The sequence below is a fragment of the Macaca fascicularis genome, chromosome 11 (genome assembly GCF_037993035.2).
Source record: "Macaca fascicularis isolate 582-1 chromosome 11, T2T-MFA8v1.1".
Classification (NCBI taxonomy): domain Eukaryota; kingdom Metazoa; phylum Chordata; class Mammalia; order Primates; family Cercopithecidae; genus Macaca; species Macaca fascicularis.
Window position 1 is genome coordinate 62,889,299 of NC_088385.1, and position 24,815 is coordinate 62,914,113.

The 24,815-nt window shown below is 47.5% G+C and overlaps 2 protein-coding genes, 1 long non-coding RNA gene and 1 other non-coding gene across 8 annotated transcripts; 3 read left to right on the forward strand and 1 right to left on the reverse strand.

Moving 5' to 3' along the window:
• Nucleotides 1–765: 765 nt before the first annotated feature.
• On the forward strand, nt 766–10,103 carry PA2G4 (proliferation-associated 2G4). The gene is made up of 14 exons (XM_015430659.3): nt 766–1,032; nt 2,782–2,910; nt 3,190–3,295; nt 3,389–3,458; nt 3,740–3,832; nt 5,461–5,524; nt 6,077–6,155; nt 6,618–6,696; nt 6,778–6,911; nt 7,188–7,282; nt 7,407–7,534; nt 7,699–7,752; nt 9,022–9,088; nt 9,182–10,103. Exons 1-13 carry the CDS (start codon nt 945–947, stop codon nt 9,085–9,087), a joined length of 1,185 nt encoding a protein of 394 aa, XP_015286145.1. The 5' UTR covers nt 766–944; the 3' UTR covers nt 9,088; nt 9,182–10,103.
• A 2,907-nt stretch (nt 10,104–13,010) lies between these two features.
• Nucleotides 13,011–14,163, forward strand: LOC101866796 (uncharacterized). Of its 3 annotated transcripts, none has more exons than XR_012420353.1 (4): nt 13,011–13,037; nt 13,152–13,206; nt 13,555–13,577; nt 13,849–14,163. It is a non-coding gene; the product is annotated as an uncharacterized protein (transcript). The 3 variants fall into 3 exon arrangements; XR_012420352.1 differs by having other exon boundaries at nt 13,152–13,176; XR_012420351.1 differs by having other exon boundaries at nt 13,011–13,176.
• A 468-nt stretch (nt 14,164–14,631) lies between these two features.
• ZC3H10 (zinc finger CCCH-type containing 10) lies at nt 14,632–21,693 on the forward strand. The gene is made up of 3 exons (XM_074007149.1): nt 14,632–14,684; nt 15,461–15,524; nt 16,915–21,693. The coding sequence occupies exon 3, from the start codon at nt 16,967–16,969 to the stop codon at nt 18,269–18,271; it is 1,305 nt and encodes a 434-aa protein (XP_073863250.1). The 5' UTR covers nt 14,632–14,684; nt 15,461–15,524; nt 16,915–16,966; the 3' UTR covers nt 18,272–21,693.
• LOC123567643 (uncharacterized) lies at nt 16,561–24,669 on the reverse strand. 3 transcript variants are annotated; one of them, XR_012420355.1, is made up of 4 exons: nt 24,598–24,669; nt 23,400–23,552; nt 18,444–18,642; nt 16,561–17,683 (listed from the first exon to the last, which is right to left on the reverse strand). It is a non-coding gene; the product is annotated as an uncharacterized lncRNA (long non-coding RNA). The 3 variants fall into 3 exon arrangements; XR_012420356.1 differs by lacking the exon at nt 24,598–24,669 and having other exon boundaries at nt 16,561–17,440; nt 23,400–24,424; XR_012420354.1 differs by lacking the exon at nt 24,598–24,669 and having other exon boundaries at nt 23,400–23,638.
• Nucleotides 24,670–24,815: the final 146 nt, after the last annotated feature.

Sequence of the window (24,815 nt, forward strand, 5' to 3'; positions counted from 1 at the left end):
GAAACCTCCAGATGCTTCTGAATTCATTATCTTAGAAAAGTCACCAAATCTTTTTATTTTTTCACGGTAAGAACTCTCAACAAACATGTCTTTCTGAACACTTCCCTTAGGTGCCCCATCCAGGTGCCTGTTATTGGAACAATAATGTCATGTTACTTCATTAGGAGTCCGGCCTCTAGATTACGAGGCCTTTAAATGGATGATCCCTCCGGTGTCCGGCTTCGCAGCTGGCCCCCGTTCCCAGCACCCTTGGTCTTCTTCCACCTGTTTGCCCCTCCCTGTTCTCCCAGCTTCGGAGGACGACTGAACCGGCTGGGCGGGTTTCGCCAGCCGACCCAAGTATCCGAGGAAGGGCGCACCCAGCCTCCCCGCCCTAGGTGCAGACACTGCCCACCCGCCGCGGCTCCACTCTACTCCACCCCTGCTCGCTCGACTCTAAACCTATTTCCCCGCCGTAGCTCCGCCCCTCTTCCCTCAGCCCGCCCCTCTGTTACTGGCTTTCGCACAGCGTTCTCGGTGGAAGTGGTTTTTCCGGGAGAGACCACGCTTCCCCTCAAGCTCCCCAACGGCTCCGCCTTCCCGCCGGAGCCTGACCCTTCCCAGCGTGCCCGGCGATTCCGGCGTGCGAGGCCCTTGGAGGGCAAGGCCCCAGGGCCTGGCTTAGGAGCGTGAGCGGCAGGCTGGGAATTGTAGTTCGAAAGCCCTCGAGGGCGGCTAAAGGCTGGCGGTGGAGAGGACTAGTTTTCCCAGCGTGCCCTGCGCCTCAGCCCGCGCGCTCACAGCTTCTCGCTCTCGCCTGCCTGCCTGCTCCCTTGCTTGCTCGCGCTTTCGCTCGCCCTCTCCTCGAGGATCGAGGGGACTCTGACCACAGCCTGTGGCTGGGAAGGGAGACAGAGGCGGCGGCGGCTCAGGGGAAACGAGGCTGCAGTGGTGGTAGTAGGAAGATGTCGGGCGAGGACGAGCAGCAGGAGCAAACTATCGCCGAGGACCTGGTCGTGACCAAGTATAAGATGGGGGGCGACATCGCCAACAGTGAGTGCGACCTCGGGGGTCGGGGAATCAAGGCTGACAGGGAAAGGTGCCAGGCTGGCCCTGAAGGGGCTGGAGCGGAGGGGTCATGCGAACTGAGCTACTGAGGGGCCCGCACCAGTCCGCTGGGGGCGGCGTGGTGGGAAGACCCGGTGTCGCTCCTGGGACCTGAGCGGCCAGGCCCAGGCTGAAGTCTATGGAGGTGCGGGTCGGCGACCGGGATGAGCGGAGAGAGGGTATCCTGGCAGGCTCCGACCCGAGGCCGTTTGTTAGGAGGCAAGACGTGTTTTCTCTTGTTCCTATCCTTCATTCCCGATTTCTGCTTCCTCTGATTCTGGCAACGGCGAGGCCACCTCGAAAAGGAAGCGCCCAGCTATTGGCAACAGAAGCGCCCCTCTGTTTTTGTCGCGTCTCCGGGGCGTCAGGAGCCGAGCCGGCACGTGTTGCTGGGTCCCCTTGCGGATGGCTGGCCCCCTTCTTCCTCCAGTACTGTCCCTGACACCAGCTTCCCCACCACGTGCTTTGCTGGAGCCTTTCCTTCTTCAGCTCTTACCCTGGTGGGGGCCCCCTTCTACCCTTGGGCCAGCTAAGGGGACCGTTGGAGAGCACTCCTGGAGCTTCTAACACAAGTTTTGGAGATATATATGGCTTTTCTTGAAGTTACTCATTATTACTACCTTTCCAATCTGTGCAGATAGCCTTAGTTAGCATTCACATTTGTTGTTCAAAGTGACTTGACAACTCAAATGTTTTGGGGTCTCCGTCTTATCCCAACTAGGCAAGCTTGCGAACATTACTGGAAAAGGGAGGACTGATTTTAGGATTTTCACAAGTCATCCTTATTCCAGCTGTGCTCTGAGGATCTCAGCAGTTGCCTGCCACTCTAGGCGATGTCACTTTCTCTTTTCTCTCTTTCTAGTTAGCCTTTCCATTTTATTTAAAACCCAGTTAGGGAGATACAAACTGCTTGTCATTGTGTTTTTAAATGGTTTTAACAGCAAAGATGGTGGGAAAGAGGTATTTAGGATGCCTCCCATCCTGTGGGTGAAAATCTGAGTTTTACCGGCTTTCAAAGAATCACCAAAACTGAGATTTCAAAACTCAAACCTGTGCTTTATATCACAGTGGACATTTAGTATAGTACCCTGGTTTTGGTGCCTTTTAGTATTTGAGATACTAGGGATTTGAATCAGAAAATCCCTTTCTTACAGTTTATAACTTTGGCCTCATATTTCTTTGAGATAAGCCATGATCCCCCAAAATGAAACCCAGGGACCTTAGATTAAGTCCCCTTGGCTTATACACTTGTTTATGAGGAATTAAGTCTACATAGATTGAGATTCCTAACACCTAATTAGAGTGTCTGAGAAAGGAAGGCGGTAACATTTAACAGTGCTTCAGCTTCGAGTCAGCAATTCTGTCTACATTCCTGTCCCTGATGCCTATAAATTTCATCTAGTCTTTCCATGTATGTGGGGATACCATGGCAAGAACTCTCTGAAGTTCATAACTCTGTCCTGTCACACCAAAGGTAGCATCTTTGGAAAGTCCGAGGCCTTGCCTAAGGAGATGGATTGCATATACCCAGTTGTCACATAATGTAAGGAAGAGAAGGGAATGTTGACCTTTCAGCCTCAGGGCAATGGCACTAGGGAGTATTAGAAACTCTTAAGTTCAACTTCCAGGTATTCCTTGGGAGGTAACTAGACAATGAATACATACAAGGCTGACATGATGGGATTCTGTCCTCAGGGGTACTTCGGTCCTTGGTGGAAGCATCTAGCTCGGGTGTGTCGGTACTGAGCCTGTGTGAGAAAGGTGATGCCATGATTATGGAAGAAACAGGGAAAATCTTCAAGAAAGAAAAGGAAATGAAGAAAGGTAAAAAAAAAAAAAAAAAATCCCTCACTAATTTCCTGTTTGACCCTTATTTGGTCCTATATGTTTTTATTTTTTTCACTGTAATGATGCAGTCCCCACCCTGGCTCTGGCTGAGATATTTGGAAATTTGGAATGACAAGTGGGATATAAGCAGTTTCCTACCTAATACAAACTGATGAAACTTAAGCAAGACCCTGAAAAAATCCTTCCACTCTTCTGAAGGGCACTAGGGCTTCTGGGAGACAGCAAGGCAGTAGGCTGATGATTTTTTCTTTACAGGTATTGCTTTTCCCACCAGCATTTCGGTAAATAACTGTGTATGTCACTTCTCCCCTTTGAAGAGCGACCAGGATTATATTCTCAAGGAAGGTGACTTGGTAAAAATGTAAGGTTAAACCGTTTTAAAGCATTTTTCTTTTTTTAAAGCATTTACAAAATGCCGGTTCCTAATGCAGTACACTCTGATCTTGCCTTTCAGTGACCTTGGGGTCCATGTGGATGGCTTCATCGCTAATGTAGCACATACTTTTGTGGTTGGTGTAGCTCAGGTAGGTGGCCTGCTTTTGATCTCTGTTCAGCCTTGGGGGTGTAGGGAATGCACCGCTATTTCCTTCTTATTCCCACCCCCAATCACCATGCAGGTCAAGAGAGTGTCTAGAGAAGCAAAAGGAGAAAGGCTTTTTGTTGTTGTTGTTGTTGTTGTTGTTACTGTTTTTACCCTCCTGTTCATTGGCTGGCCTTCGCATATGGGTTCACAGATATTAACCAGATAGCCAGCTGAGTTAACAAACTTTCCAGGAAGATACTGATTGCATGTCCTTATCTACAGGGGACCCAAGTAACAGGGAGGAAAGCAGATGTTATTAAGGCAGCTCACCTTTGTGCTGAAGCTGCCCTACGCCTGGTCAAACCTGGAAATCAGGTAAGCTACTTTATCCAGTTCCAAAGCTTGGTTGAACCAAAGATGCATTAGACACCTGTTGCTTCTCTATATGAAACTACCAACCTCCCCTATAGACCCCTTATAAAACAGCTTTTTAAAATTAGATATATTTGGCTGGGCACAGTGGCTCACGTCTGTAATCCCATCACTTTTGGGGGCCAAGGTAGGAGGATAGCTTGAGGCCAGGAGTTCAAGACCAGCCTGGGAAACATGGTGAAACCCCATTTCTACAAAAAATACAAAAATTAGCTGGGCATGGTAATGTGTGCCTGTATTCCCAGCTGTCAGGGAGGCTGAGGTGGGAGAATCACCTGAGCCTGAGAGATTGAGGCTGTGGTGAGCTATGATCATGCCACTGCACTCCAGCCTGGGCAACAATGAAACCCTGTTTCACAAAAGAAAAAGGAAAAATAAGCATTTGCTGTCCCCACAAAACAGATTAGAATGCCACGTAAAAAAGGATAAACACTGAACTTATTATAGGCATGTGGTGGCACATACCTATAATCTCAGCACTTTGGGGGGCCAAGGTGGGAGGATTGTTTGAACCCAGGAGTTTGAGACCAGCTTGGGAAACATAGCGAGACCCGTCTCTGCAAAAAGAAAAAAGAAAACCCAGGTTCTTTTTTATGACTAAGTTCTTTCACTTAGTCATTTAACCTGGGGCAAATCATTTAACCTGAGACTCAGTTTCCTTGTCTTCTAGATTGGGATATACATATCTGCCCTGTTCACTTGCAAAATTTATTGAAGTAGACCATCTTTGTGAAAGCACAGGGTAAAATGATATGCAAATACACCTGGTCCTCGGCTTGATGCCACATTCAGTAGAAGCTATGCTTTGAGTACCCATACAACCATTCTGGTTTTCATTTTCCATGTAGTATTTAGTAAATTACATGAGATATTCAACACTATTATAAAATAGGCATATGTTAGATAATTCTGCCCAATTGTAGGATAATGTTTTTTAAGTGCTCTGAGTACATTTAACATAGGCTAGGCTATGATAGGTAGGTTAGGTGTATTAAATGCATTTTTGACTTAGTGATATTTTCAACTTACAATGAGTTTTTTTAAGATATAACCCCATTGCAAGTTGGGGAGCATCTGTATAAAATATTTTTAGATTGTAAGGATAATCAAGCTATGAAACGAAAAACCAGTGAATGAGTATCATTGGGTCTTGATGGACGATATTAGAAGGCTCAGTTCTGTCAGGTGCGGTGGCTCATGCCTGTAATCCCACCACTTTGGGAGGCTGAGGTGGGCGGATCACAAGGTCAGGAGATTGAGACCATCCTGGCCAACATGGTGAAACCCCGTCTCCGCTAAAAATACAAAAATTAGCTGGGCGTGGTGGTGCATGTCTGTAATCCCAGCTACTCAGGAGGCTGAGGCAGGAGAAGAGCTTGAACCCAGGAGGCAGAGGTTGCAGTGAACCGAGATCACGCCACTGCACTCCAGCCTGGCGACAAAGCTAGACTCCATCTCAAAAAAAAAAAAAAAAAGAATGCTCAGTTCAGTTCTTTTATGCTTCTTATTCTCATTGTAGAGAACTTATTAGCTCCTGATATCTCACCTTTTGTTTGATGTTGTACTTCTAGAACACACAAGTGACAGAAGCCTGGAACAAAGTTGCCCACTCATTTAACTGCACGCCAATAGAAGGTGAGAACAGATAACAGGGTTGAGGGTCTAAGAATGAGTGGCTTTGCCGGGCAAGGTGGCTCACTCCTGTAATCCCAGCACTTTGGAAGGCCAAGGCAGGCGGATCACCTGAAGTCAGGAGTTTAAGACCAGCCTGGCCAACATGGTGAAACCCCGTCTCTACTAAAAGTACAAAAATTAGCTGGGCGTGGTGGCGGGCGCCTGTAATCCCAGCTACTTGGGAGGTTGTGGTGAGACTTGAACCCGGGAGGCGGAGGTTGCAGTGAGCTGAGATCGCGCCATTGCACTCCAGTCTGGGCAATAAGAGCGAAACTCCATCTCAGAAAAAAAAAAAAAAAAAAAAGAATGAGTCGCTTTGCAGAATTGAGGCTTTTGCCCCCTTGAAGATCTATCCAGCTATAACCCAGTCTAAGCCAGAAATCTCAGGGCCCTGTGTTTCCATCACCAGGTAGTTTTCTCACTGCCTACCCCTTCAAACTACTGAAGTAGGTAGATTTGGAAATCTTTTGGGATACTGGATAGCTCGTTCCATAGGTTGTGTCCTGTCTACAGGTATGCTGTCACACCAGTTGAAGCAGCATGTCATCGATGGAGAAAAAACCATTATCCAGAATCCCACAGACCAGCAGAAGTAGGTGCCAACCCTATTCATCACCTTCTACCATACCAGACTAGTCATCAGGTTTTTTTCTATACTCCCAACTGAATCTTGTCTACCCTTTACTCCATGCTTTCAGGAGTGACCTGTTGCTCTTAATATTTCCTTTCTCTAGGCCGGGCATGGTGGCTCATGCCTGTAATCCCGGCACTTTGGGAGGCTGAGGCAGGTGGATCACCTGAGGTCACGAGTTCGGAACCACCCTGACCAATATGGCGAAACCCTGTCTCTACTAAAAAATACAAAAATGAGCCAGGCGTGGTGGTGTGTTCCTGTCGTCCCAGCTACTTGGGAGGCTGAGGCAGGAGAGTTGCTTGAACCTGGGAGGCGGAGGTTGCAGTGAGCTGAGATTGTGCCACTGCACTCCAGCCTGGGTGACAGAATGAGACTGTGTGTCAAAAAAAAAAAAGTTCCCTTTCTCTCTATTCCTTTTAGGAAGGACCATGAAAAAGCTGAATTTGAGGTACATGAAGTATATGCTGTGGATGTTCTCGTCAGCTCAGGAGAGGGCAAGGTGAGGAGAGTACCAGAGTTGGCTAAGAGGGGTGACTGAGAGTGTTCACCAGACCAAATGTTACTTAAATTACCCTTTCAGGCCAAGGATGCAGGACAGAGAACCACTATTTACAAACGAGACCCCTCTAAACAGTATGGACTGAAAATGAAAACTTCACGTGCCTTCTTCAGTGAGGTGGAAAGGCGTTTTGATGCCATGCCGTTTACTTTAAGGTACTACACTTAGCAATGATAGTACATGGAACCAGTCTGACTCACAGACCATACACCCAGGAACACTTTTTCCTCTCCCTTCCTGCCTAGACTTGTAGCGTGCACGTGCTCACTCCCTCCCTCTCTCTCCCCATCTCCTTCTCACTGAAGGTAATGTAAAAGAGCAATCCTAAGCATGATTTCTGCCTGAGGGTAGGAGCTATTTTAAAATATGAGCAAAATGGTAAGACTTGACGGGGAGTTAAGGATACCTCTGAATATCATCTTCCCTGCCAGAGCATTTGAAGATGAGAAGAAGGCTCGGATGGGTGTGGTGGAGTGCGCCAAACATGAACTGCTGCAACCATTTAATGTTCTCTATGAGAAGGAGGGTGAGTTCTAAAAAGGAGCTTCACTTTGGATTCCCTGATTATATGATATCCTTCCTATAAATTCAGAAGAGCTAAGTATGACAAAGGAACTTTTTATCGAAACACATCTTCATTTTTGCCATAGGTGAATTTGTTGCCCAGTTTAAATTTACAGTTCTGCTCATGCCCAATGGCCCCATGCGGATAACCAGTGGTCCCTTTGAACCTGACCTCTACAAGTCTGAGATGGAGGTCCAGGATGCAGAGCTAAAGGTTAGTGTGGAATAGAAGGTGGTAAATACCTACATGGTACCTGCCTGGAAGTGAGGGCTAAATGCCAGCAAAGTCCTGAAGAGAGCTACAGTACTGAAAGTAACCCTTTGTTTTTAATTTCCTCCACATTCCTCAAAATTTTTTTCCTTCTTCCTGTTTTCCAGGCCCTCCTCCAGAGTTCTGCAAGTCGAAAAACCCAGAAAAAGAAAAAAAAGAAGGTGTGTTTTACTATCATCCTTCCCTGGCAGGGTGAACCCGATCCCTCTTTGTGCCACTGTGTTAGGTTGTAGTGGGATACGGATGTTTGTATAGATGCTCCTCAACTTAATATGATAGGCCTTTGTCCCAGTAAACCCATCATAAATTGAAAATACTATAAGTCAAAATGGATTTTAAAATATATATATATTTTTTTAAGAGACAGGGTCTCAAACTCCTGGCCTTAAACAGTCCTCCCACCTCAGCCTCCCAAACTGTTGAGATTACAGGCATGAGCCACCATGCCCAGCCTTGTTTTGGCCAGGCACAGTGGCTCACGCCTGTAATCCCAGCACTTTAGGAGGCCAAGGCGGACGGATCACCTGAGGTCGGGAGTTTGAGATCAGCCTGGCCAACGTAGAGAAACCCTGTATCTACTAAAAATACAAAATTAGCTGGGCGTGGTGGCACATGCTTGTAATCCCAGCTACTTGGGAGGCTGAGGCAGGAGAATTGTTTGAACCTGAACCTGGGAGGCAGAGGTTGCAGTGAGCCGAGGTCGCACCATTTCTGCTGGACAACAAGAGTGAAACTCCGTCTCAAAAAAAGATGATCCCACTCTGTCACCCGGGCTGACGTGTAGTGGCATGATCATAGCTCGCTGTAGCCTCATGCTCCTCCTGGGTTCAAGTGATTGTCTGGCCTTAACCTGCTGAGTAGCCACCACCATGCCTGACTCAAAATGGATTTGATATACCTTAACCTACCATGAACCTCATAGCTTAGCCTGGCCTACCTTCAGTGTGCTCAAAACATTTATTGAACAAATTATCATGTATTGAAATATCCATATTGCTTTCACACCATCGTAAAGTTGAAAAATCACAGGTTGACCATTATAAGTCAGAGACCTGTATATCTTTATTTCATCTGTGACCCAGAGGATTGAGATAACTTTATGGCTGGGTGTGGTGGTTCACACATATAATCCCAACAGTTTGGGAAGCCTAGGCAGGAGGATCACTTGAGCCCAGGAGTTCAAGATCAGCCTGGGCAACATGGTGGCATGTGCCTATAGTCCCAGCTACCTGGGAGGCTGAGGTGGAAGGATCACCTGAGCCCAGGGAAGTTGAGGCTACAGCAAGCCATGTTGTACCACTGCACTCCAGCCTGGACGACAGAGTGAGACTGTCTCAGAAAAAAAAAACACTTTTATCTCTGGTCCCAGACACTACCCCCAAATAGTTAGAAACTGACACGTCTTCTCCCTCTCCTTTTCTTGCATATAGGCCTCCAAGACTGCAGAGAATGCCACCAGTGGGGAAACATTAGAAGAAAATGAAGCTGGGGACTGAGGTGGGTCCCATCTCCCCAGCTTGCTGCTCCTGCCTCATCCCCTTCCCAACACACCCCAGACTCTGTGAAGTGCAGTTCTTCTTCTCCATCTAGGACCGCCAGCAGAGCGGGGGTCTCCCTGCCCCCACCCCAGTTCCCCAACCCACTCCCTTCCAACAACAACCAGCTCCAACTGACTCTGGTCTTGGGAGGCGAGGCTTCCCAACCACGGAAGACTACTTTAAATGAAAAAAAGAAATTGAATAATAAAATCAGGAGTCAAAATTCATCGTCTTCAAGCCCCTCTTTCTAGCCTTTTCTACTACTATGCTTGGTCAAGGTTTGTGCCCTGCTACAGAACAGGGCTAAATTAGCCATCACCACTGAAAACTCAGCTGAATTTTTTATACCACTCTGATGTCAGCATTTTTCCATCTGTTTGGGGCCTTTTCCTCTTTTTTTCCATTCTCCCCAGGTATTTTATCTGGCTTCAAAATTAGGAGGATTATTTTTCAGATTGTTTTTATTCAGTGTGGCCGATTCCTCATCTGATTCAGGCTGTCCAGTCAGGCCCCTCCCATTTTAGGAGCTGGAGCCTTCATTTATGAAGAGATTCTCATCTATGAAATGGATCCTCATTTGTAAATCTTTTTTCTTCCATTTTCACAAAGCTGTAAAGAAATAATCCATCTCAACCTTACCCTTTTCTCTGGAGTCAGTGGGGTCTTTCCTCACTCCATCTTACACAAACCTGAGCTGGAAGCTCAACTGGTTTTGTTCCCTGTTTGAAATATTGTGATCTCCCTCCCTTGAAAGAAAAACCAAGAACCAGAGGAGTAGACTGACTGAAGATACAACTCCTGGCTTTCTGAAGCTATGGACTTGGATTGGATTGCTGGGGGTTTGTAGAGAAAGGTGACAAATTTCAGTACCTCTGGCATGCTGTCCCAGGAAACTAGGGCTCCCACTAACTTATGAGGTTTTTAAACACATTGAAAATGACATGACATTAAAATAAATTTGGATTTGCTCATAATGATGTGCTTTGTATGCTGCTCTTATTTGATGGAGATGGGGAGAATGAATGTCAGTTGAAGTAGTATTGGAACTGTTCCTCCACAGTGCCATGCTCTGCCTTCCCAAAACGAGCAATGTCTTGACTTGCAGAAGACACAAATCCTAGAATCTTTGATGACATAGTAAGTTATCTGCTGGAGTTGGGTGATGTAATTTTCTAAGTAGAAACAGTCCTCACTGCTAAGATTTGTTTGGGGCTAGGACACTTAATGTGTACTGCAAAAACAGCACTGCAAGTGTTTATCTTGAATTCAGGAAGCCAGGAAGAATGTCTGGTACACTAGTTTTCAGGGCCAGACTGAGGTCAGATGGGTAATTAGTTTATCTTAGTGCATGTCAGGCATTGCTAAACTAGAGATACTACAAGTGAACAGAACTGAACACAGGACAAATGTCTAATGACGTATATCCACCATTAAAATAGTGGTTTCAGTGCCCTAAAAATCCTCTGTGTTTTGCCTGTTCATCCCTCTCTCCTTGCTTACACATTTGTCCAAAGGCAAAGAATGTACAATGCCAAGAGTGAACTGTAGTGTAAACTAAACTATGGATTTGGGGTGATAATGGTATATCAACGTAGGTTCAATTGTTAACAAATGTACCACTCTGGTAGGGTGGAGGGATGTTTATAAAGGGGGAGGCTATATGTGGGGGAAATGTCTAACCTTCCTCAATTTTGCTGTGAACCTAAAACTTCTAAAAAAATTAAGTCTATTAAAAAAAAAAAAAAAAAAACGGTCAAGTGCTCATGCCTGTAATTCCAGCACTTTGGGAGGCCGAGGCAGGCAGATCACCTGCGGTCAGGAGATCAAGACCAGCCTCGCCAACATGGTGAAACCCCATCTCTACTAAAAATACAAAAAGCCGGGTTTAGTGGCAGGCGTCTGTAATCCCAGCTACTTGGGAGGCTGAGGCAGGAGAATCGCTTGAACCCAGGAGGCGGAGGTTGCAGTGAGCCAAGATCGCGCCACTGCACTCCAGCCTGGGTGACAAGAGTGAAACTCCGTATCAAAAACAAAACAGAATTTCCCTAAAGAGCTTATAGACGGCCGGGCGCGGTGGCTCAAGCCTGTAATCCCAGCACTTTGGGAGGCCGAGACGGGTGGATCACGAAGTCAGGAGATCGAGACCATCCTGGCGAACACAGTGAAACCCCATCTCTACTAAAACTACAAAAAACTAGCCGGGCGAGGTGGCGGCGCCTATAGTCCCAGCTACTCGGGAGGCTGAGGCAGGAGAATGGCGTAAACCCGGGAGGCGGAGCTTGCAGTGAGCTGAGATCCGGCCACTGCACTCCAGCCTGGGCGACAGAGCGAGACTCCGTCTCAAAAAAAAAAAAAAAAAAAAAAAAATCTTGGTGGAATTGATACAAAATAATTCTGATAGGATTTTTTTTGTTTCAAAAAACTTGTCATATATGTTTGGGTGGTGACAATACTAGAACTACTTAGAAGGAACCTAATTTTAAAAACGTTTTTCAGGGATTGAAAGTGAAATGTTATAGAATATAATAAAGGGAAACCACAAAAAAAGAGGGACTGTAACAATCACATACAAAATGTTACAGTATTTTGAACTATAAGATGAAGTCTCTAGGGAAAGGGTTCTTTTTCATCCCCCATTAACTCAAAACTTTCCTGTAGCCAAATAGGGGATCTGGTTGTTTTTCAGTGCTTCTCACCTGAGCATGCAATCAAAGTGGGAAGTTCTTTATCTTAACACCAAATGTCATACTTTCCCTAGATTTGGCTAATTTTCTCCCTATGTCCATTGGTTCGCTCTTCACCCCTAGATAATCACTGCATAGGTCACTGCAGCCTCGACTTTCTGGGCTCGAGATTCCCCCACCTCAGCCTCCCAAAGTGCTGGGATGATCGCGCCCGGCCCGCTGACGTATTTTCTGAACAAATGATACATTGTAGCCAGGAATCTCTAGTGATATTTTGCTTCAGGCTTCGTGAGGAAAGACCATAGTCAGCTATTTTATTCTTGAAGTTTAGGAAAAAGAATTGCTCTATCTTAAACAGTGAAAGGATATTTTTTGAAGTATGGCAGCTTTCCCGAATCCCCACTTTATATCTTCCTATGTTCTGAAATCTTAGGACCTTCGATGGTTCCGGAATCGAATCACCCTGAAGCAATTTATTTTAGAAAATAAAGCAAACCTGCTGGGCGTGGTGGCGCATGCCTTTAATCCCAGCACTTTGGGAGGCCGAGGCGAGCGGATCGCTTGAGCTCAGGAGTTCGAGGCCGGCCTGGGCAACACAGCGAAACCTCGTCTCTATTAAAATACAAAAATTAGCCAAGTGGCGCGCGCCTGTTGTCCCAGCTGCTCGGGAGGCTGAGGCGGGAGAATCGCTTGAACCCAGGAGGCGGAAATTGCGATGAGCCGAGATCCCGTCACTGCACTCCAGCCTGGGTGACACAGTGAGATCCTGTCTCAAAAAAAAAAAAAAAGAAAACAAAAGAAAAGAAGGCAAACCAGTAAAACAAGAATTTCTGTACAGTTCGCGCCTATCCATAGCAAAATGGAGGACTTCTCCAGGGAACTGCAACTCCCAAGAAGCAATGCGAGGGAAGGTGGCAGTTACTATTTTTTCCCCGTGGGCACCTCTCGATCCAATATGGGAAATAGGTGCTAACGTTTAACACAGCGTCCTCATACTAAATCTGGGGGGGAATTGGTAACTCGAAAACCAAATACTCAGTTTTCGGAGAGAACTAACTCAACCTACTCCTCCTCAATAGGGTCCGAAAACCATTGTTACGCCCATTGGGTAACCCCGCCCCTGGGGAAAAGGGGTGGAAAGCGGAAGTGACGACACCCGGCGCTCCATTAAATAGCCGTAGACGGAACCTCGGCTTTCTCTCGGCCTTAGCGCCATTTTTGTGGGTGAGTGTGTTTGCTTCCTGTGATCGGATTCCGCGTACAATCCGTAGACATCTGACCTCGACACTTACCATCATCACACCAAACTAACTGTAGCCTTTCTCTCTTTCCCTGTAGAAACCTCTGCGCCATGAGAGCCAAGGTGAGCGGTTCCTGGTAGTAAGCTTGGGAGGTAGGAGTTGGCGAGTAGTAGGGGGAGACTAAGGCAAGTCCGCCATATCTCCTGAACTACTGGGTTTCAAGGGTACCAAGAGCTGGTGGGAGAGGAAAAGTAGTTTGTAAGAGAGCTAGCGGTTAAGTGCTATGGGTAGAGAGGGTGGGAATTAGAAAAGGGTGGAATTCTGATTTTATGTTGCGAGGGTGTCCAAGTTACTGATGTAGTTGCTACGACCAATCTCATACTTGGTTAAGAATCTGCCCGGTTCTAAAGAGTGCATTTCATATCCCTCCTAAGCCTACTAATAAGCTTTATCTCTCTTTTTTTTTAAAAAATTATCTGCTGCTTGTGAACGGTTGCTAGTGGAGGAAGAAGCGAATGCGCAGGTATGTTGGAGACTTTGCCAGCCCAGGAGGAGGGAAGTTCCTTGGACAAAACTTAGCAGAAACATTTGGTTTGGAAATCTTAAAAGATCTTCAGGAGAAAAATGTTTGAGTATTTTCTTCCTAGAGCAAAGGATAGAACAGAGGACGATAGAACCGTAGTGCTTGTTCATTTTACCACCTCATGTTATGTGCACGTTTGATTTAATGTAGGAGGGAAAGAACTCTGCTGGTTTGAGAATAGGTGTATTCCATTCCTGTGTCTGCTTTTCAGGCTGAAGCGCAAAAGAAGAAAGATGAGGCAGAGGTCCAAGTAAACCGCTAGCTTGTTGCATCGTGGAGGCCACAGGAGCAGAAACATGGAATGCCAGGCGCTGGGGATGCTGGTACAAGTTGTGGGACTGCATGCTACTGTCTAGAGCTTGTCTCAATGGATCTAGAACTTCATCGCCCTCTGATCGCCGATCACTTCTGAGACCCACCTTGCTCATAAACAAAACTGCCCATGTTGGTCCTCTGCCCTGGACTTGTGACATTCTGGACTATTTCTGTGTTTATTTGTGGCCGAGTGTAACAACCCTAAAATAAATCACCTCTTCCGCTCTTTTAGCTGAAGAATTAAATCGTCTTGTCTATTATGTTTTTTATGGTTCCATCGGGTGGGGGTTTTCTATCATTACAGTTTGCCCTGTCACTGCCTGTGCTATGGAGGATATCAAAGGCAACAGCCCGGGTTATGTGGTGTGGTTTGCATCTCGATGGAGCTGGATGGGATATGATGTATCTCTGGAGGCAGGTTTTAGATTTCGCGGGTTATTTGGGGCCAATGCTGGTACCGCCCCTACCTTCCAGGAGGCCTCCCTTGACGACTACTGCTTAGTAGACTACGTCGTGCCTTTGGGTTAGGTTGCCATGGTGACACGCAAAGCGTGGTGGGAACTTCCTGCGGCATGTCGCACGCCTACTTTGTACACCATAGAGTATGGTTCCGGGTCTGGTGGCTAGAGCGTCACTTCTTCCGCAGGAAGCGGAAGAGCGATCGGGTGGGCGGCTCTTTGTCGAAGCTAGAGGACCGGCAGGCGGCAGCAGCAACTACGGCGGCGGCGGCAGGTGAGGGAGGCGGGAGACTTAGGTGGAGGCCGCGCCCGGAGGGGAGGAGTCGGGGCCGGCCCAGCGACTGGGCTCGGCTGGGCCACACAAGGCCCCCCAGAACCGAGCTGGCTCGTCCTCACACCCCAGCGCAGTGCCCCTTTTCTGACTGACCCCGCATCGCGAGCAAACGCCAGCTTCGTGACGTCACAACCCTGCCCATCCCCTCAGCTTGATGACACCTGGAGCCCCAGCTCCCCGCTTCACTTCGCGCGCCCTTAGTGTCCCTTTCACGTAGCCCATGGCTGAGCGCCAGCGGCACTGCACGGAACCTGCCAAGCTAGAAGACTTGCTGCGGGAAAACTCCTAGGACTTTTTTCGCAAACTCTAGGGTGTTGGGAAGCGTCACAATCACTGCCTCCAAGTCTAATCGGCCATCCCACTGCACTGTCAGGCGCTGCCCTTTTAAGGTTCCTCACTAGCCATTACTCCAATCCTTAGCCGGGCTCTGACCCTCACATCCTCTTTCATCTTGATGCAGGGCGTCCCGCACCCTTTGTTCACTCAGAGCTGGTTTTCCAACCCATGCTCCCAGTCCTTCCGAATTAGTTTTATCTCTTACTCTTCTTACTGGCCACTTCTCCCTTGGACAGGTGAAGTTCAGTTTGAACCCTGAGAAAATCCTGACGTTCCCTAAGCTTTGCCGTTTTGTCAGATTTCTTTCTTGTGACAACCACCCCATAGTCCTCCACTCTTACCCCTCCTTCCACCCAAGTCTCTGTTTTTTTCCTGCTCAGAACCCAGCAGTGATGTGGAGGTGGAGACCCACAGGAGCCCCGGACTTCACCTGAGCTACCTCAGGTATCAATTCTGGGAGAGTTGGGTGGGGAGGAGCATCATATCTAATTATCTGCTGCTGGTGCGACTTGCAACGTGAGCCAGGTTTGGATAGATGGCATTTGTACTTCACCTGGTCATTCCCTTTTACTAAAAGTTTGTATCTTTTACCACTTCTTTCCTTGATTGCTTCTATTATTCTGGGACCAACTCCCTTTAGAGGAGGAGGACCCTCTTACAGATTCTCATGTAACTGTGGTCTCTGGTTTGGTTCGTTCATTTTAGGGAGACCTAAAGGCAAAGTCACAGCAGTGGGATGGGGTAGGTCAAGGCCAAAGTAATCAGGAAAGATTCCCTTATGCTCAAAGGGAACAATGTGAAGTTTTCCTATTTCAGCGGCAGAGGGAGCCTGAACACCGCATAGGAAAGGCTTGGGAGGTCAGACACGTGGTAGCAGGGACTCCAGGTCTTACTAGGGGTGGAGAGAGGGGAGGGCTAGAACCAGGGCAGTGGACTGACATTCCAAAGCTCTCTTGGGAAATAGGAGACTTAAAAAGCTTTTATGGAGTCTATAAATAAAGAGGATCTTTAGGGGTTGAGGAATGGTGTGGCTGGATGTCAGTGGGATCTTCACAGAGGGGAGTAGGAAGGGGGTGGAGAATGGGGAAAGGTCACTTGTTCCTGTGAAATTAACTCCTTCCCACCTTGATCTTATCACAAATGGTTTGTCCTGGAAATCTAGAAGTGGAGATTCTAACTTAGAACTCATACCCTGAAATAGAGGGGGCTGACCTCTCTGCCGCTGACAGTGATGGTGGGTAGGAGGGAATACTAAAATATGACAAGTTTTGAGACTCTCCTCAAGCTGGTGACACCAGTCTCTTCACCCAGGATTTCTTGGCTTCTAGAGATTTTATACGTACAGAGCCCTCACCTGAGGAAAAGGAAAAGGGGTTAAGGAAGTTTTGTTACCATCTTCTACAACCCTAGTAGCTCAGTAGTAGCCCATCTTGGGCACTATTCCCAGTTTCCTCCCAGACTGTTCACATACTGACTGCAGTTTTAATTTCACTTCCACAACTTTAATAAGGTCAGCTCAGAAGGAAAGATGAAATCCAACACTTATTTTTTCCCTGCTCCCTCCTGGGCCTATCGTCATTAGTGAAATTAGGTGGCTTCACCCCAACTCCTTCCCTCCTCTGTTAGCCAGGCAAGTGTGAATCATTCTGACCCAGACCAGGTGCACAAAAGCCTGGGCGGGACTTTTGATGAGTCAGACATTTCAGCCAGAATTCTTATCCCTTAGATTCTCCATCTCTAAAGCCATTGCCCCTCTGGGCCACCTGCTCTATAGTCAAGAAGAGTGGGATCTCCCTGGAGGACTCCTGTTTGATACAGTTCTCCTCTTTTGTAGTGGTCACCAAGAGTGGCAAGATAAAGAAAACCCTGAGTTGGGCGGGACCAGGATGCCTGACCGGGACAGCTATGCCAACGGTACCGGGAGCAGCGGTGGAGGCCCTGGAGGTGGTGGCAGCGAGGAGGCCAGTGGGGCAGGGACAGGCAGTGGCGGGGCCAGCTCAGATGCCATCTGTAGAGACTTCTTGAGGAATGTGTGCAAGCGAGGCAAGCGTTGCCGATATCGCCACCCAGACATGAGTGAGGTGTCCAACTTGGGGGTGAGCAAAAACGAGTTCATCTTCTGCCATGACTTCCAGAACAAGGAGTGTAGCCGCCCAAATTGCCGTTTCATCCATGGCTCCAAGGAGGATGAGGATGGCTATAAGAAGACAGGAGAGCTTCCCCCACGGCTGAGGCAGAAAGTAGCAGCTGGCCTTGGCCTTTCACCGGCAGACCTACCAAATGGCAAGGAGGAGGTCCCTATCTGCCGTGACTTTCTCAAGGGTGACTGTCAGAGAGGAGCCAAGTGCAAGTTCCGTCACCTGCAGCGGGATTTTGAGTTTGATGCTCGGGGTGGAGGAGGCACTGGTGGGGGCTCAACAGGCTCAGTCCTCCCAGGACGACGTCATGATCTCTATGATATCTATGACCTTCCTGACAGGGGCTTTGAGGACCATGAGCCAGGCCCAAAACGCCGGCGAGGTGGATGCTGCCCCCCTGATGGCCCTCATTTTGAGTCATATGAATATAGCTTGGCTCCACCGCGAGGGGTGGAGTGCAGACTGCTAGAGGAGGAGAATGCCATGCTCAGAAAGCGGGTAGAGGAGTTAAAGAAGCAGGTCAGTAACCTGCTCGCCACCAATGAGGTATTACTGGAACAAAATGCTCAGTTCCGCAATCAGGCCAAGGTCATAACCCTGAGCTCCACTGCACCAGCGACTGAGCAAACTCTGGCCCCCACTGTGGGCACTGTCGCTACTTTTAACCATGGCATTGCCCAGACTCACACTACTCTCAGCAGCCAGGCTCTACAGCCTCGTCCAGTGTCCCAGCAAGAACTGGTGGCCCCTGCTGGAGCTCCAGCGGCTCCCCCAACTAATGCTGCACCTCCTGCTGCTCCACCACCCCCACCCCCACACTTGACCCCAGAGATCACGCCACTGTCAGCTGCCCTGGCTCAAACAATTGCCCAGGGAATGGCACCCCCACCTGTCTCCATGGCTCCTGTGGCTGTATCTGTGGCTCCTGTGGCCCCTGTGGCTGTATCGATGGCCCAACCCTTGGCAGGAATCACAATGAGCCACACCACCACTCCCATGGTGACTTACCCTATCGCTTCCCAGAGCATGCGCATCACGGCCATGCCACACTGATGGGGCTAATGGACACTCCCCTGGTATAGCCTCCCAGGGCTGGGGTCAAGGGGCCCTTGCCCACTTGCCTAGCCCTCCCCAGCCCTGTCTGAAGGGCTCCCTTGAGAACTAGGACAAGAGACTACAAGCAGTATGTCCTGAGGAGGGGTTGGGTTGGTGTGTTTTCTCTCACCTCCCTTTTATGAGGGTCTTCTTGTCCATCTTCAAGCCTCACAGTGGGGGCTTGCAAAGGAATGCAGACTGAAGCCAGCAGAGAGGAAGGACTGACTGAAGGGCTGTGTCCTCTTACGGGAATTTGGGAACATCCCTCGTCTTGTCCTCTCTTCTGCACAGCACAGGTTCCAGCACTGGTTTTGGAAGAAAAAAATACCCTGCCCAGAGGGAAAGCCAGGAAAGATTGGGAAGTGGGTGATTAGGAGAGAAGGCCTGACAGGAGCCTTCAAACAATTTGGGTCCTAGTTGGTTGGGTTGGACAATAAAGGAATTGCTTCTGGGCCCTGGGAAGGCTGGGACCGTAGTGCTCCAGCCCAAAGACTAGGGAAGCATTCATTACCCTAGTTTGGCCTGAAAATCCATAGGGCAGGGCCCACTACTTTCCAAAGAAATAAAAGAACAATTATTTTTAACAAATGGAGGCAGTGAAAACTTGCTTAGATATTCTGTGTGGAAGATGGGAGCAGTAAATAGATCTCATGCCAAAATGGGATAAAGACCCCAGCCTCACATAGCTTTGGTAAGATGGATAGAAGCCAGTAAAGAAGGGTAGGGACCCAGAACAAGACCAAATGGGGCTTTGGGGAAGGCACTTTATGGGGCAAAAGCTTTGGAGCCACCTAGTCTAGTTTAAAAATAGTCCCATCTGTTTCTGGTCTCTGTCGGTATGTGCTGTTCCCAGGTTGCCTTAGTAACCAGGGCTCCTAGGGTCATTTAGCGGGGCAGGCAGTAAGGAGGGTGTATTTGCTGAGAAATGGGGATGGGATGTTACGTAGTTGACAGGTCCTTATTCAAACAGCAGGACAGGTGGAGTTGATGGCAGTTGCCTCTGAGTTGATGGCAGTTAATGTCCCTCCTACGATGGCAGTTAATGTCCCTCCTATGCCAGCCCTTCCTCAGTGGCCAGTTCCTTAAGCCTTCAAGGCTTAGGAGGTCTGGGAAAAGAGTCCTTCTAGGGACACAAGGCTCAGGGTCCATCCCTTTCCTCTATCTCCACATAGCACCAGAAGTTTTAAATCTACTTGAGTCAGTAAGGCCAGGGGCCCCAATAGTCAAACCTCAGTTCCTCCTCAGCTCACGGCTGATGTAGGGAAAACAACTCAGGTGTCTAGTCTAATGGGACAGTAGATTTGGGGGTAGAGAGTGATCCTGGATTGTGTTCCCCCTCGTTATATCTCGTGCTACCTCTTGCTGTCTTGTCTGGTTGATCACTCAGGTCGCATCTGGGATTGGAGATGGTGGGCTAGGTCAAGGCCAGTCATTAAAAAGCCTAAAGACTGAAAGTGGGCTAACATTGTTTGTGGATTTTAGAAGCAACACATTGATAAGTTTAATGTTTTTTGGGGGCACAAGTTTTTTTTTTTTTGTTTTGTTTTTTTGAGATGGAGTCTTGCTCAGTTGCTAGAAGACTGGAGTGTAGTGGCACAATCTCAGCTCGCTGCAACATGCGCCTCCTGGGTTCAAGTGATTCTCTTGCGTCAGCCTCCTGAGTAGGTGGGACTACAGGCGCCCGTCACCAAGCCCAGCTAATTTTTTTATTTTTAGTAGAGACGGGGTTTCATCATGTTGGCCAGAATGGTATCGATCTCTCGTGATCCACCCGCCTCAGTCTCCCAAAGTGCTGGGATTACAGGTGTGAACCACCGTGCCCGGCAATTCTAGACTATTAAAAGAGATGGCTTACGAGCATTTAGAGAAGAATGTAACAATAGATACCAACATGAATTATCAGTCAAATCCTGACTGACTGTATTTCCTCCTTGCCAAGTTATCTCCAAAGAGGTAGATTTGGAAACTTTGGACATTGTATGTCTTGTATGTATTTACTCCAGCTAAAGACCACCAAGAATACACCTGGTAATTGAGCAAGTTGGGTTTAATGCTCATTGCAGTGAGGGGGAGGGCTCACCATTGAGAATACGTGGTGTGTCTCAGCATGAGGGTGTTAGGAAGGACTTAGAGGACTTAGACTTTGGTTAAGTGATTTTGGGGAAGATTCAAGAAAGCGGGTGTTTTTATGGGTTGGGTGCTGTTAAGGGAAGCAAGGATAACTCTATGATTGGGTAGCTTGTCTAGAAGAAGGGCAGACAAGTGAACCTAAGCTGCAGTCGATGATGAAGTCACTAGCTGGGAAAGGGGATGTTTGCTGTTTTGTGGTTTGCACACTGACCTTGTTTTGTGCTTAAACAAAATTGTCAAGTGATTTTGTTTTTTGTCTCACTTCATCACAGTCACTGAGTGATCTTGTCCGATGCTGGTGTTTTGTGAGATTGTGTCCAAGAGAACTCCTGACCTCAAATAGAAGAGAACTTTTGGACACAAACACACATAGCTTACAGGTGGTACCTGTGAGCACCAGGTCAGCCCTAACAGCTCTGAAGCCTGGCTGTGTCAGACCAGTTCCCAGATTACAGGAGCGGCTTTCCTCTCACCTGCTAAGTCATCACAGATAAGAGGAAAATTATGGGTCAGTTAATAGTAGCATTTTTTCCTTTCAAATGGCTCTGGTTAAAAAATAATAAGATAAAAAAATAGCATTTGGTGGAATCAAACTGAACACTTGTACTTAGTGTTGGTTAGGGCATTTATGTTGGTGAAATCTCTGTTCTTTAGTGATAAGCCCAAGGGCTGTGTTTTATTATAAAAAGAAAAAACCCAACTTGGGTAAACATATAAAAAGCCCATTTATCAACAGTAACACAGGAAGAGCTAAATAATATTCAAAGTGTCTGTAACTTGGATTGACTAAAACACTGGAGCACTCTCACACTAAAAACTTACTTAGATCTTGAGCTTGTCGGGGAACAATGTTAGAGATCTATATGAGCAATAATTCACATGAGAACAACCTGGGACTTCCAGTTGGCTGCAAAAAAATAGAATCTTAGCCCTCAATGTGTCCATTTATAAATATTAAGAGCATGCTATGTTCTAGGCATCTTTCTAGGAGGCTCCATAAGGGCAGTAGAACCTTGGTAATGGATTATAAATACAGCAGTCTATGTTCTGCGTTAAGTATAACCACTTAGTAGTGTGTTCTTCTAAATGTAATTTTTAAAGAGGGCCATTGACAAACCAGTGTGGTTTGCTGGAAAAAAGAAAAGGCTGGCAAGAGAAAGCTTCAAATAGAAGTCTACAAATATTTGAAGGGCTGCCCAGTGGAGGAAGGTCCTGTTTGCTACATAGGAAATAAAAAGGGAGTTCTGGAATAATGGCTAACATTTGTTTTTTTGTTTTGTTTTTTTGTGTTTTTTTTGAGACAGAGTCTCACTGTGTCGCCCAGTCTGGAGTGCAGTGGCGCGATCTCCACTCACTGCAAGCTCCACCTCCACGGTTCATGCCCTTCTACCTCAGCCTCCCAAGTAGCTGGGACTACAGGTGCCTGCCACCACGCCTGGCTAATTTTTTTTTTTTTTTTTTTGTATTTTTAGTAGAGACGGGGTTTCACTGTGTTAGCCAGGATGGTCTCAATCTCCTGACCTCATGATCCGCCCGCCTCGGCCTCCCAAAGTGCTGGGATTACAGGTGTGGGCCACCGCGCCCGGCCAGCTAACATTCGTTGACTGCTTAATGTAAGCCAAGGCTCTGTGCTAGGCACTTTACGTGCAAGGTCTCGTTGACACAATGGGTACTATTATTGTACCCATTTTACAGAGGAGAAAGCAGGCTTAAAAAGTAACCTGCCCAGGGTTCTGCAAGTAAGGAATGGGGCCAGGAATCTATTCAGGCAGTCTGACTCCAGACTTGACATAAGAAAGTTCTAATGATATAGCCATCCAACAAAGGGATCATTACTTGGCAGTTTTTTTTTTTTTTTTTGAGACGGAGTCTAGCTCTGTCGCCCAGGCTGGAGTGCAGTGGCCGGATCTCAGCTCACTGCAAGCTCCGCCTCCCGGGTTTACGCCATTCTCCTGGCTCAGCCTCCCGAGTAGCTGGGACTACAGGCGCCGCCACCTCGCCCGGCTAGTTTTTTGTATTTTTTAGTAGAGACGGGGTTTCACCGTGTTAACCAGGATGGTCTCGATCTGCTGACCTTGTGATCCGCCCGTCTCGGCCTCCCAAAGTGCTGGGATTACAGGCTTGAGCCACCGCGCCTGGCCACTTGGCAGTTTTTTTATTTGTTTGTTTTTTGAGATGGAGTATCACTCTGTTGCCCAGGCTGGAGTGTAGTGGTATGATCTCGGCTCACTGCAACCTCCACCTCTTGGGTTCAAGTGATTCTCCTGCCTCAGCCTCCCAAGTAGAGTATCTGGGATCACAGGCACCTGCCACCATGCTTGGCTAATTTTTATATTTTCAGTAGAGGGGGTTTTGCCATGTTGACCAGGCTGGTCTTGAACTCCTGACCTCAGGTGATCCGCCTGCCTCGGCCTCCCGAAGTGCTGGGATTACAGGGTGAGCCACCGCGCCTGGCTTGGCAGTAACTTGAGGAATAAAGAATACAGAAGGAATTTCCTCAAATCTTGTTGCCCTTCCCATCTTTGTGAGCTGAGATGAGAGTACCCTCTGCCTCTGCCTCTTGGAGGCGATTATGGTTTACATATAAATGCAGATTGCAAGTCCAGGAAGTTTATTCTCTTTCCTCCTGTAGGCCTCATGCTGTAAGACACTTCCTCTAACAAATGGCCATCCCTTCCTGTTGTCCACTTACTGCTTATCACCACCAGGTGGCACCTGGGCAGCAGAATTGTCAGTGGGCGGGGACACACCCTGTTTACTTGTGTTGGTAACTAGCTGCATTGCAGCTGCTGATCCTGTGGCTCCTGGGCCCCAGCTGGGACAAGACCTCCCTGAGGATGAAGTTTTATCCCCTATATAATTTCTGATGATCTGGATGAGGTGAGGAAGGGAGAAGTTTGGAAAGGAACATCCATAGGTCATCCTCTCCATTCGCCTACCCTCAGGAACATCTTACCCTACTCCAGTGCTTGGCAAATTTCAGTTTATAGAGAGGTTTCTCTCTCAGGAGTTTCATCCATGTTCCTGCTGTAGTTCTGCTTTATCAGTTGGTGAGCAGATCACTCATAATTCCTCCAAGTTCCTTGTTTCCTTTTCTACCTGCTCACCTCTGGGAATATGGAGGATGTAGGAGAGAGAATATTGTTTCTTAAATAGTTCTGCAAACTGAGTGAAGCAGTTGAGATACTACTGGCCCTAGGGAAGTAGAGAAAAGGAAGTGAAAAAATTTAAGGGGTAGAGGCTGGGCAGGGACAGGTTTTAAGCAGCTTTGGTAAACACAGGCTGATTAAATCTATGCCCTGCAGAACCAGATAAAATTTATCAGCTGCAGGCCTCATCCTGTAAGACACTTCCTCTAAGAAATGGCTAGTTTCTCCCCAATGATCAACCCCAGTTCTGCTGCTGCATCTGACAGATTTACGTAATATGCCCCACATATACTGCATTAAAAGGTAATCATCTTATGACCAACACTTCCGTCATCAACGTCCAGTTAGCCTAGTACCTAGATCCCAGGACAACACTCTACCTCTAAGGCCAGTTAACTAGTAACAATAGTCATCGGTGTACCCCGCACTTTTTCCTTCCTAAACCTACACAGTACACTGTGGGACTGCATTAGTTCTGCACCTGACTGGCAAACCTTCCTTCTAACTCAGGCAAATGTGAAAGGGAATTGTCTTTCCCTCACTCTTGATCCCTCATTTTAATGTCCTAGAAGTTCCTCAGGGTTAGAAAATTCTTGGAAAATGTAATAATTTGCGCTGCCTCCCTCCCTTTTGGAGCCAACTAGTCTTATACCCATCCTCTATGATAGAGATGACTTATTAACTCTTGGAAATTTCCAAAAAGAAATAAAGCTTCACTTTCTATTCACTCCTCTGCTTTTTTCCCCACTTTCCCTGAAGGCTGGATTATCTCAACTCTGTAATTCTCTGACTCTCCAGTTTTCTCCAGGGTCAGTCGTTACACCACACAAACAAGGTAGGGGATTGGGGACGGGATAGACAGGGTCAATCTTCAAACACTTTCATTCCAAATACGATCGTATCCTTTCCTTTTGTAAAGGCAGGCAGGAAAAAGCTGAAGGATAAGGAATGTGCTTAGAGTATGAAAACTAAAAGTCGGCAAAAGAATATATACATATCCCAGACCAAATCCTGCCAAACCGTCCGAATGAGTAGAGGGAAATCCTGACGCTCCACAACCCCTCAACTTGGCAACTTGGGCTTTCTCCAAAACCAAGAAATTGGCGGTGCGGCTCTCCATGACGTCATACCACAGGGACTCCAATCCCACGTGGGGGAGCTCTTGGTCCCGCCTCTCCTGAAATGGTGCACCACGCCTTCTCTTTATTACCAATCCAATGCCG